The following is a 12978-nucleotide window of genomic DNA, read 5'->3' as shown; positions in this document are numbered from 1 at the left end:
AGTCTAGTATGGCTGAAAGATCAAGGTGAATGGTGTGAAAAAATAAGGCTGAAACAATAGGAAAGGATGAGGGCCTTTCAGGTTTGCCAAGAGTTTTTTTATTTTATCTGGTGAGCTTTCTCTCTCTCTCTGTCACACACACACACACGTGTTACACGTGTGTGTGTGTGTGTGTGTGTGTGTGTTTTTAATAGCAGGGGAATGAAATGGAGAAAGGATTTGAGGCGGACCAGAGTAAAAACAGTTTGGGAGACCAATAGGGTTATTGTAATATTTTAGTCAAGAAATAATGGTGGCTTGGACTAAAGTGGAAAAAGTTGGGAGAGAGAGGACATATTTGAGATATAATTCAGAAGTATACAATCAACAAGATTTTATGATAATCAGATGTGTAAGGTGGAAAGAACAAGAAGCAAGGATGATCCTTCAGTTTTTGGCTTAAGCAGTTGGGTGTGGATAGTGGTATAATTTTCTGCATTAGGAAAAAAAGACAATGAACAGGATAAAATTTTTGTTTCCCTTGTGATAGGTGTATTTGTTTTCTACTGCTGTGAAACCATTTATCACACACTTAGCAGCTTGTATCTGTTTATTAAAGCTCACAGTTCTGTAGATCAGAAGTCTAGTGGGTTTGACTGGGTTTTCCACTTAGGGTCTTACAAGGCCAAAATAAAGGTGTAGGCTGGACTAAGCTCTTACCTGGAGGCTCTGGGAAACAATCTACTTCCAAGGTCATTTAGGTTTTTGATAGAACTCCGTTCCTTGAGACCGTAGGACTGAGTTTCTCATTTTTACTGGCTGTTGCCAGGTGTCAGTCTCAATTCCTAGAAGCCACTCCCAGGTCCTTCCCAGGTGCTCCTGTCTGTCTTCAAACAAGCAGTGGCATGCAGAATCCATCTCATTCTTTGAGTTTTTGAGTTGTCTTCTGCTACCAGCTGGAGAAACCTCTCTAATAGGGCTTGTGTGATTAGATTGGGACCATTCAAGTAATCTCCTTTATGCCATATAATGTAGTATAAGCGTGGGAATAAAACTAGAGGATGAATATACTGGGTGTGTGTGGGGGGGGGGGGTACATCTTAAAATTTGCCTATCACAGGGAAGTAAGCAGTGAGTTTGATCTCAGATTAAAGTTAAGGTAGAAGAGGGGTGCCTGGGTGGCTCAGTTGGTTAAGCATCTGACTCTTGATTTCAGCTCAGGTCATGATCTCAGGGTCATGAGATTGAGCCCTGTGTCAGGGAGCCTGCTGAAGATTCTCCCTTTCCCTCTTCCTCTAGTCTCCTCCCTCCTCACTCACTTGCAAAAAAAATTAAGGTTGAATAGCTAACATGACAGATTTAATGTAGAAGTTGGATATGTGTCTGGAAATATACATTTGAGTTATCATAAATCCATGGAAAGAATGAGGTTGCCTTGGCAGAGAGCGTTTAAGTGATAATAGGCCTTTAGGGAACTTGATAATTTAATGATGGGGTAGAGAGGAAGGCACTGATAAAGGAAACAGAATAGCATCAGCCAGAGATTTAGGAGGGAATTCAAATATGTGATTTCATGAAAATCAAGAGAGTTTTGAGGAGTAGGAAATAACATTATTAGTTGTTTTGGTTTGGGATGGTGAGGGGGTGGGATATTTACTAGGTACACATCTGTCATTATTATAATACCTGTATGTTCTAGAGTGCACACACGTTTACACACCTGCAAATTTTTATAGCCACAGTATTTTATAAGTCATTGCTCTATTCTCAAAAGAGATTAAGGGGATTGAAAATGAGTAACAACGTTACCCTTAAGAATCCTTCTTAGGATTCTCTTTGGTAAACTTAGAATCTCGGTTGACCAGCTGCACTCTCCAGTAATATAGCTAATAACATAGCACTAACGATGGGCCAGTCACTGTTTTAAGTGCTTTACCTATATTATCTCTATATCTCCTGTGTCTGCTCCTTTCTCAAATGGGTTACAGATGAAGAAGCAAGGTAGAAGTTTAGCAAATACACTGTCCAAAGTACATATCAAGTCAATGGTAGTTTATAGTTTTAGAATAGTTCAATTTTTTATTGCTGCAGTGTTTGTTTAAGAAATTGGTATAATTTTTTTCTGATCATTATTACAGTGAATTAGCTTTTAACAAGGGCTAAGTCTCCCTCTTTCCAAGAAGAGAAATAAATGCCCTTCAGAAGTTAAGCAATGTGATATAAAGCTTGTAATACAAAAATTGATGTTCTTTTGTGTAGTACGATGAAAACCTGCATCAAAACATGTGCTCTGCAATGACTTGAATTTAGGAATGAGACTGACTTCTGACCTCCATAGCAAAACACTTCTGTCAGTTTGTTAATCTCTTATTATGGAGTGTTTTACTGTTGAATGTTTTGGACTCCATTTATATTATTTTGTTGGGTTTCACTTTATTTCATTTGAGTTTAGCCTGTGTAGGCTGTGCATTATAAAACTCCAGAGGGCACTATTCACATATAGTCACACAATTTGGCAGCCTTGTAGCCATCTATTCAAAAGCCTTGATAAATCTAAAAATAATGGGGACAAAAACCTCACTGAGGTTTAAAAAAGTAAATGACTTTCTTTAGCATATTTTTACTACCTTTTTTCTGGAAACAGAACCGGATACTAAAGTATGTTTTATTGTCTTTGCAGGCGAGGAATTGCCTTGGCCTCCTTGGGAGGTCCAATTTATGCAATTGGAGGGTTAGATGACAACACTTGCTTCAATGATGTGGAAAGATATGACATAGAATCTGATCAGTGGAGTACAGTGGCACCAATGAATAGTCCCCGTGGAGGAGTTGGCTCTGTGGCTCTTGTAGTAAGTTATGTGGCAGTTGGCTCGTGGATTGCATTGTATCATAGCCCTAATACTCTAATAAGTAAAGAAAGGTCTGCTATATTCATATCTCCAGGATGCAGATAATGATTGTATACCATATTATCTCATGAAACACTGCTTTCTTACACATTCTGGTCTACCGATAGGACCACATATAAATCACTTAAAAATCTAATGTCTTGTGTTTTTATTCTTTGTTTATTTAGAATCATGTTTATGCAGTAGGTGGCAATGATGGAGTAGCTTCTTTATCTAGTGTGGAGAGGTATGATCCACATCTGGACAAGTGGATAGAAGTTAAAGAAATGGGTCAACGAAGAGCGGGCAATGGAGTTAGTGAGCTCCATGGTTGCTTATACGTTGTTGGTGAGTGGATGGTATTTCTCTAATTTATTGCAGGATGTACAGTGGTAGTGTCATAAGACAACACAATAACACAAATTCTATTGCATTTAGGCTCAAATGGAATAGTCCTAAGATTTGCTTTCAAATTACTAAGGTTCACATTCGTGTTTTTTTGCTTATGCCTTCATGTTTCATGTTTTAGGAGTAGCAAATACATCTAAGGTAGAGGATAATATTTAAATAAGATATATATTTTTTAATGTAAGAACACAAATGTGCTTTGCTAAAATCTTTAAAGATTTAAGAAATTTTTTTCTTATCTTCATTTCAAGGGAATTATACGTTGACTCTTTTAAGCAAAGCAGTGGCTATTTCATATGCATAATGGCTGTTGGTATCTCTATCTTGCTTTTTACTTACTGAATTGCAGAATTGGAAGGAACCATAGGGCATTGCTTTCTCAAACTTTAATATGCATGTGAATATTCTGAAGATACTGTTAAGCTGCAGGAGTGGAGCCCAGATTCTGCATTTCTTTCTTTTTTTTTTTTAGGTTTTTATTTATTTATTTGACAGAGAGAGACACAGCGAGAGAGGGAACACAAGCAGGGGGAGTGGGAGAGGGAGAAGCAGGCTCCCTGCGGAGCAAGGAGCGCAGTGTGGGGCTTGATCCCACCCCGGGATCATGACCTGAGCCGAAGGCAGACGCTTAACGACTGAACCACCCAGGCGCCTCTAGATTCTGTATTTCTAACAGCTCCCAAATGATAATCAATGCTGCTTCTGGTCCATTCAGCACACTTCCAGTAGCAAGGTTTTAAAGAACTATGAGATGGGAATAATGATGAGAATTATTAATGAGAACTAATAATGAGAATTATCTTTGAGAGAATTATTCTAAGAATTAGAGATAGTATATATGAAGCATCTCAAACTGCATCTGGTGCTTTGTAGTTACCCAGTACATGGATGGCAATATTGTGGTTAGTAATTCCCTCCTTTACAGAGAAAGAAATTGTTCAGAGAGGTTGTAACTAGCATATGTCGCACTTATGTTGATGTAAACTCTTTGGTATTACATAACTTATAGTTCTTGATAAGAGAGTGTGGGATATTATTAGCATTGAAATATCTGCAAGTAATAGAAGTAATGCTGAATATTCCAGTGCTTGGAAATATAGGTAACATAATTTACTTTAGATCTTGTCTGATGCTCACAGCTCTGTGAGGTAGCAAAGACTCAGAGAGTGTGAATAATTTACCTCATAGTCACACACCTTCTAAACTAGTGACAAAGCTGGAATTTGAACTTGGGTCTATGAGAAACCAGAGTTCTTGCAGTACACAGTTGCTACCTCTTACAGCTCCCTACTTAGGAGAGCTAAACCCTTTATTGTCATGAAAATATGTTCTGTATCATGGTTGCGGTGGTGAGGAAACTGCCGTACACATTTGTCAATATTTATCAAGTTACACATAAAATTGGTGAATTTTATTTCAATTAAATTGATTTAATTAAACCTATTAGAGAAGTTAACTGTTTTTTTTTTGTAAACTGACCTTGTTTCTGAATAGACTGATCATAATAGCAACACTTCCTGTCCTCAGGAAAATAGGCTTAGTTGCTGAAGAGAGTTATTACTCATGTAGACTGAGATGGAGTCTAAAAAGAGGCACATTTATTTTTAAGGGAAAGAACACTGTCAAAATAACAGTCTCTATATTTAACCCTCAGGAATATAATAAGTAGCATTGTTAGAATGATGTATAGAGAGAACTGTCATCATCTAGAATATGTAGCATGAAGATGTAGTTTTGGCAAAAATTGGTGAGATCAGTCATAGCCGTCTCTGTAATTATGACAATTACAGTATTAGGGGAAACAGTTGGAAAACTTTAGAGTCAAATGATTCAGTAGTAGTTGATTCTCTTCTCAGGCACTCTTACTGTTTAAAAATATAATACACAACATACAGAGAAGGAATCTCAATACTGTCTTACTTGCCTCTAGGAGGTGAAGGACAAATTATGAATGTTATGAGGGGTTTTTTTTCTCCTAAATTACCTGCTTAGATACAGGGACTTCAGTTTTTCTATTTTAAGATTTTTAATCTTAGTATTGAGGTAAAATACTGAGTTATCTCAAATTATAGAAAAATGTCTAATAGGAGTCGGTAGTGATGACAGGTATTGGGGTGAATTTTTTCCCGATTTTCTCTATTTTCTAAAATGTTTTTAAAAGATTGGGTTGTAGAAGCTATTGGATTGAGATTTAATAGTTAATTTCTATGAAATGTAGTACTATTTTTAAAATCTTTTTTTTTTATATATATATATATAGGTGGTTTTGATGATAATTCTCCTCTGAGTTCAGTTGAGCGGTATGATCCTCGAAACAACAGATGGGATTATGTAGCAGCACTTACCACTCCCAGGGGTGGAGTGGGGATTGCAACAGTGATGGGCAAAATCTTTGCAGTTGGTGGGCATAATGGCAATGCATACTTAAATACAGTGGAAGCATTTGATCCAGTGTTGAATAGGTAATTTTCATTTTTTCTGTATGCTTTAATGGGATCTTCCAGTAATTGCTTATTCCAGAGTGCTAAAATACTACTAGACATACCTATTAAGATAAAACATTAGGGATATCTTATCTCCCTGAGGAACCTTGCTGTCTTTCAGAACCAGTCCCAATAATAGGGAGTTTTTGTCTGTGGTTGGTATTTTGAGTAAAGTAAATCATGCTTTGTTTTAAGATAACATACTTTCTCTGTCTTTTCAGGTGGGAGCTGGTTGGATCTGTGTCTCACTGCAGAGCTGGAGCAGGCGTAGCTGTGTGTGCCTGTTTAACTAGCCAAATTCGAGATGTAGGTCATGGATCCAATAATGTGGTTGATTGTATGTGATATGAGCTCCAGCCACCAACAGTTTGGTCATATTTGATAGACAAGCAGGACAACCAGGATCTTGTTTGACCACCTTTGAATAGTTTTCACTACTGCTAGAGTCTTATTTTAAATGGAAACTGTTGTATTGTGACTAAGTGCAACATTTAGAATGGTAGCTGAAGATCTATTGTAATAAAAGTAAATTTGATACTTCCCGCTTTAGCAAATAATGGGATAGGGAAGAAAAACAATCTAACCTGAAACCATGCCTCCTCTGAAAAATGTTTAAAGTAGTACCGAAACCTTGAAATCCCTCTTTAAAGACATTTTGGATAAATCAAAATGTAGAATGGAATCATTTCCATTTTACCTGAGTTTTACCTTCTCTTTTGCCTAAAAGTGTTAACTGTAGGCAGTGGACTTTTCCTAGAGGGGAGATTAGAACCTATTCATCAACACAAGTATATCAGAACACATAAAAGACTGCTCCTTTTGAAGATCATTTCTACTTGGTGCTGATGAATTTATGCCTTGCTTTTTTCTAGATGTCGATTTTTCAATTTCTTGGATATTTATAGAAGTAGAAAAAATGTTTACTCTTTCTCAGTGCCACTTGGCTGGATTTTCAGAAGCTTTATGGGAGTGCTGTAAGAAGCTCTTAATTTCAGTTTGACTTGTGTAGGGCACCAAATATCTATCTGAACTAATCCCATCTGAATAAATCTACACTTTTATTTTTTCATCTCATGCAAAAAGGATTTGTTTCATATTAGCAAAAATTGAACGAGAAGAAATATTAGAGGAGAAGGCTTTAGAGTTGATATTACTCTTTTGTCCAGTTGAGAGACCTTGAGAAGAAATGGTGCCGATTACATGATTCCCTGAGAGGAATCTGAAAATATTTCTCTCTTTGATTTAATCATTTGGTTTTGAGCCCAGGATTATTACCTTTCCATTTTGCTCTTTTCCACCATCCTGGTTTTTAAAAAAACTGGAATTCGGATGTATTTATTATCAGAAAATGAATGCATTTTTACAAAAATTCTTTATAGATTATGGTTTACTGATTAGTTCAAGTCCATTATTACCAATAAAAGATATTGTTAAAAACAGAGCAAGATTGAAATTTCCTGTTTTTTCTGTTTAATCACCTTCAGTATATTTATTTATTGAACTTCAACTGAAAATATTTCTATGCATTAATTTGAAGCCAGGATATTGATAAACCTACTGACTTAATAGCTCTTCCATGGTTTTAGCCAGTATTATAAAATTGCCTATTCATAATATGTAAATATTTGTATAAATACTTATGGTGAATATTAAAATATTCTGTTTTGTATTTGCAATGCACTTTGGTACCTCTCTTTCAGGCCTCCCTGAATTTTCCTGTCAACATGCCTCATAATTTAGTGTAGTTCATTGCTGGTTCACAAGGAAGCTGGGTCACTGAGGAACACTACCCCCATCCACCCAGCTCTAAAGTTCATTGCCTACTAACTCTGATGGTCCTCGTTAAAATGTAGCCTGGCTTGTCAGTATAGTAGGGTTAGAAAGCCACATTACAAAAACCAGTGTCTATTGAGTATTTTAGACCAAAAAAAGAAAAAAAAATTGTAAGAGGATCTCAGGCTAGCAGATAAAGGTCTTTCATGAGGCAAATTTAAAAATTCCCAAATTATGCCACTTTTTGCTATCAGCCTGTAGGCAAGTTCATAAGTCTTTGCTGGATCTGAATCAGGGTTCTTCTCTTGTATAACTATAACCATATTTCAGTCATTCCTCAAAGCATTTAACTCTCTAGAATTCACTGGACTGGTTATAACTAGCTGGATGTGGAGCATAAATCTCAACACCTGGCTTCAACTGTCTGGAATTCTTGTATTATAATGCTTGTCTGGCTATGGTTACTAGTATGTTATATTTATTTTGTGGGAGAGAGGATCATGGTCTTATTGTGTCTAAGATTATTTAAAATGGTTTTTTTCTTTAACATATTTCTGCCTTTGTCACATGTGTAGAGTTTAGGAACATAAAGGTGTTAAATTTTTTTTTTTAAGGTGTTAAATGTCTATTTCTGGTTTTTACTATACCGTAGTCATCTAACATACAAACATACCCTAGCTACCCATGAAATAGGAACTACTCATAAGGGAAGTAAAGTGAAGTGAAGAAAACATGTGGCTGTCTGTTATGTGTAGATCGTTAGAAGCATAGTTTTGAAGGACCTGAAAATGGTTATGAAAGATAAATAGTGGAACAAGTATTCACAGTTTATTAAAAACGTTCTTTGAGATATAAAATGAGAATCAGGCTGAAGGAATCATGCAATTGAAAGATGATTAAATTCATAGGAATAAAGAGATGACATTATTAAAAGAATATGGCTACTTAATTGTGAGGCCTTTCATTTTAACCTCAGAGGTTAATAAGAAAACCAAAAAGTGATATAAAATAGAGATAAAATTTTGAAATGGTGAAAATTTGCATATTTATTTCTTCAAGAAGTATTATAGGTGCTTTTGTGTGATTGACCTATAAAGTTATTAAAGCCACTGTTTTCCTATATTATATTGCCACTTTAAAAACAAATTACTTGATAATTGGTTTTGGTTAATTTCATTGTACTCTGTGTAACTGATTATTTTAAATTGTTTTAAATGTTTGAATAAACTTTGTACTCCCTCTGAGGAATATTATTTATTCTCTTAATTCCTACACACAATTTGAATTTATAATGCTGTTAAATGTCTAGATAAGAGATTGTTGAAATTATATAAACTCCTATTGCCAAGGGTAAACTTAAGAATTTTCTTTCTTTTTTCTCTCCATGTCTTACATGTAGAGAATGCATTTAGAATCTAATTCATATCAGTCAAGAACGTTTTCTGTTTTTTTTTTTTTTACATCAGACTTTTTTTTTTTTTAAGATTTATTTTGTTGACAGACACAGCGAGAGAGGTAACACAAGCAGGGGGAGTGGGAGAGGGAGAAGCAGGCTTCTTGCCGAGCAGGAAGCCCAATGTGGGGCTCAATCCCAGGACCCTGGGATCATGACGTGAGCCGAAGGCAGACATGTAATGACTGAGCCACCCAGGTGCCCCAAGCATCTGACTCTTGATCTCAGCTCAAGTCTTGATCTCAGGGTCGTGAGTTCAAGGCCTGCATTGGGCTCCATGCTGGGCATGGAGCCTACTTAATAATAATAATTAAGAAATAAAGGATGTGGGCAACTAATGTAAGTAGTTTCACTAATCTTAGTAACTGATTAAAGCAATGGTCTCTTCAGCAACTGCAGACTTGTATAGAAATGAGATTTTTTTTTTTTTAAAGATTTTATTTATTTGAGAGAGAATGAGAGAGAGAAAGCACATGAGGGGAGAAGGGTCAGAGGGAGAAGCAGACTCCCTGCGGAGCAGGGAGCCCGATGCGGGACTCGATCCCAGGACCCCAGGATCATGACCTGAGCTGTAGGCAGCCGCTTAACCGACTGAGCCACCCAGGTGCCCTGAAATGAGATTCTTTATGCATTAGGATGAATGTTGTCCTTCCAAGTTTGTTTTTTCTTTCCCAATTATGTTGCCATTGCTAAATATTTTTCTGAAAATGGCCGGAAGAATCCATTTGTAAGGCATCCAAGAGAATTAGTCTTGTCACTCATTTTAGTCATATGCTATTTTTAATTAAAAAAATTTTTAAGGGGCGCCTGGGTGGCTCAGTCGTTAAGCATCTGCCTTCCGCTTGGGTCATGGTCCCAGGGTCCTGGGATTGAGCCCCGCATCGGGCTCCCTGCTTGGTGGGAAGCCTTTAAAAGTTTTTTTTTAAAGATTCTATTTTTAAGTAATCTTTACACCCAGTGTGGGGTTTGAATTTACAACCCCGAGATCAAGAGTTGCATGCACTACCTGCTGAGCCAGCCAGGCACCCCAGTCATGTTAATTTTGACCAAAATCTTGATTATGGCCATGTGTCCTTTATTCATCAAGCTTGATTAAAAATATAGTTACAACAGGGGACATCTACCCTCAAAAAATTAAGATTTTCCTTTACTGGAAAAATTTTTTCGCAAATAGACCATTGCAATGGAAGATTTCTAAAATCACCATAAGTGATAATTTTTTTTTTAAGATTTTATTTATTTATTAGAGAGCGAGTGTGTGTGAGAGAGAGCACAAGCAGGGGGAGCGGGAGAGGGAGAAGGAGACTCCCTGCTGAGTAAGGAGCATGATGCGGGGCTCCATCCCAGGACCCTGGGATCATGACCTGAACGGAAAGCAGATGCTCAACCAACTGAGCCACCCAGGCACCCCTGAGCAATAGTAACTTCAGTGAAAGAAGTATATAGCTTCTTTGAGGGGAAACATTTGATGCAAAAATTCTGGTGGTTTTGTTGTTTCAAACAGTTACTCTTCCATTATATTAATGGTTGAAGGTAAGTTCAGCCTACCTGAGCAAACTCTTTAGAATATAAGGGGCTTCTTTTTCTTTTTTTAAAAGATTGATTTAGGGCTCCTGGGTGCCTCAGCGGTTAAGTGACTGCCTTCAGCTCAGGTCATGATCCCAGGGTTCTGGGATCGAGCCCCACATCGGGCTCCCTGCTTGGTGGGAAGCCTGCTTCTCCCTCTCCCACTCCCCCCGCTTGTGTTCCCTCTCTTGCTGTCTCTCTCTGTCAATTAAATAAATGAATAAAATCTTAAAAAAAAAAGATTGATTTATTTTAGAGAGCACATGTGGGGAGGGGGGTAGAGGGAGAGGGAGCGAAATCCCTGAGCAGGCTCTCTGCTGAGCAGGAAGCCTGACGCAGAGCTTGATCCCAGGACCCTGAGATCATGACCTGAACTGAAATCAAGAGTTGGACGACTGAGCCACCCAGGTGCCCTATAAGGGGGTTTCTTAAATTGGGGTAATAGTCAAGGGGAGAATTAATAACTATAATTTTTTAAAAATGTGTAGTTTGTACCACTTTATAGCATTTTAATCTTTATAATAATTCTGTATTTTACAGTTAAAAGATAGATTCAAAGACATTAAGTGACTTGTCCAAGATCCACAACTAGTGAGTGGTTACGACCAGTGTTCTTTGTGACCAAAAAAATCCCACTGTTCCACCTAACCAGCTATACTATACATCTGCTTTTACAAGGTAGTATACATAACATTTAAGGGAAGATGATTTCCTTTTTCATAGTGTCTAGCAATATAAAAGTGGTCACTATTTTTTAACTGAGATGTAATTGACATGTAACAGTTTTAAGTGTACACCATAATGATTCAATATATGTATATTTTTGAAACAAGATTCATCACAACACAGTTACAATTTTTTCTTGTGAGAACTTTTAAGATCTCTCTTATTGGCAACTTTCAAATATACAACACAGCATTATTAACTACAGTCACCATGCTGTAATTTTATCCCCAGGACTTATAACTGGAAGTTTGTGTCTTTTGGCCACCTTCCCCCACTTTGTCCACCCCCCACACCCAACCTCTGGCAACCACTGGTCACTATATTTCTTTATGTAATGCTTGATTCATATATAAAAATATATGCATATGGGGGTAATGAATAATAAATGCCTATGTACACACTAAGAACTAGAACATTTCTGATAGTATTGACTGTACCTTCATGTTCTTCCCAATTCCAGTACCCAGCTTACCCTCTTCCCCAGAGGTAACTATTGTCCTGAATCAATCACTTTTTTGTTCTATTTTTTGTTTTTTGCTTTAAATATATATATTATCCCACATAATGTTTACTTTTTTTGGTGAACTTTATGCAAAGTAGTATTGTACTTAATATGTAGTCTTATGTTACTTGATTTTTCCATTCAACAGGCTCATTTTTATAATTTAATTGGGTATAGTTTTCCTTATTTTTGTTTTTGGCTTTTACAGACAATTCTAAAATGAACATTAATATAGTTTCTTGGTACAGATGTACAAGAATTTCTTTACAGTGTATCCCTAGAAGCAGAGTTGGTTGTAATGTATGTGCCTGATTAGCTTTTTAACAGTTTTATAAGAAATAATAGTTATTTTCCAGAATGGTTGTGCTAGTTTACAATATGGTTTATCATTTGCTTACTACTGGAAGATCTGATTCTTGCCAATCTGGTAGGTGAAAAATGACATTTTATTGTGGCTTTAATTTGCATTTTCCTAATGAGTTGAACATGTTTTCACTATTCTTGTTTCTTCTGTAAAATACTTCTTGGTGTCTTTTGTCATTTTTTTCTTAGAAGAGTTCTTCATAATAGGATACTAATATTTCTACTGTTAATTTTAACACATTCAAATGTAGTTATTTTTATGTCTTGTTTTTTTTTTTTTTTTTTAAGGGACCACCTGGATGGCTCAGGTCATGATCTCAGGGTTGTGAGATCACCTCCACACATCTGTCAGGCTCCGCGGTCAGCGCAGAGTCTGCTTGAAATGTTCTCTGTCCCTCTCCCTCTGCTTCTCCTCCTGCTTGTGTGCGTGCATGCACGCTCTCAAAAAATTAAAAAAAAATTTTTTTTAAAGGATTTAATTTTTAAGTAATCTCTACACACAACATGGGGCTGGAATACAACCCTGAGATCAAGAGTCGTATGCTCCACCAACTGAGCCAGCCAGGCATTCTATGTCTTAAGATATTTCTTATAGTCTCCTCTAGAAGTCAAAGTCTCACATTTGTCTTTAGTCTACTTGGAATTGATTTATGTATGCATGAGAAGCAATTTAATTTTTTACTATGTGGATAACTGGTTTTCTTTCTACTGTTTATTGACTAATCCATCCTTTCCTTGGGGACTTTATCTACATGACGAATTTCCATATAAATGTCTATTTTGGGACTTTCTTTGCCACTCTATTGGTCAGTTTGTCTAACCAAGAGCTAAGGCGGC

The 12978-nt window shown here is 36.7% G+C and overlaps 1 protein-coding gene across 8 annotated transcripts in view; it reads left to right on the top strand.

Moving 5' to 3' along the window:
- KLHL8 (kelch like family member 8) overlaps positions 1–8303 on the top strand; it is a 59225-nt gene extending 50922 nt beyond the window's left edge. For 7 of the 8 annotated variants that reach the window (XM_025887490.2, XM_025887491.2, XM_025887492.2 and 4 more), the window contains 4 exons: positions 2660–2828; positions 3056–3215; positions 5536–5737; positions 5980–8303. In XM_025887490.2, coding sequence (XP_025743275.1) covers positions 2660–2828; positions 3056–3215; positions 5536–5737; positions 5980–6103 — 655 coding nt within the window. In that variant the 3' untranslated portion in view covers positions 6104–8303. The remainder of the gene's footprint in view (positions 1–2659; positions 2829–3055; positions 3216–5535; positions 5738–5979) is intronic. The other variant, XM_025887493.2, reaches the window with a different exon arrangement.
- The last annotated feature ends 4675 nt before the right edge of the window (positions 8304–12978 follow it).

This window comes from Callorhinus ursinus, unplaced genomic scaffold (assembly GCF_003265705.2).
Source record: "Callorhinus ursinus isolate GAN/ISIS: 27379988/994484 unplaced genomic scaffold, GSC_fseal_2.0 scaffold4, whole genome shotgun sequence".
NCBI classification, from domain to species: Eukaryota; Metazoa; Chordata; class Mammalia; order Carnivora; family Otariidae; genus Callorhinus; species Callorhinus ursinus.
This window is presented reverse-complemented; position numbering and strand designations above follow the sequence as displayed.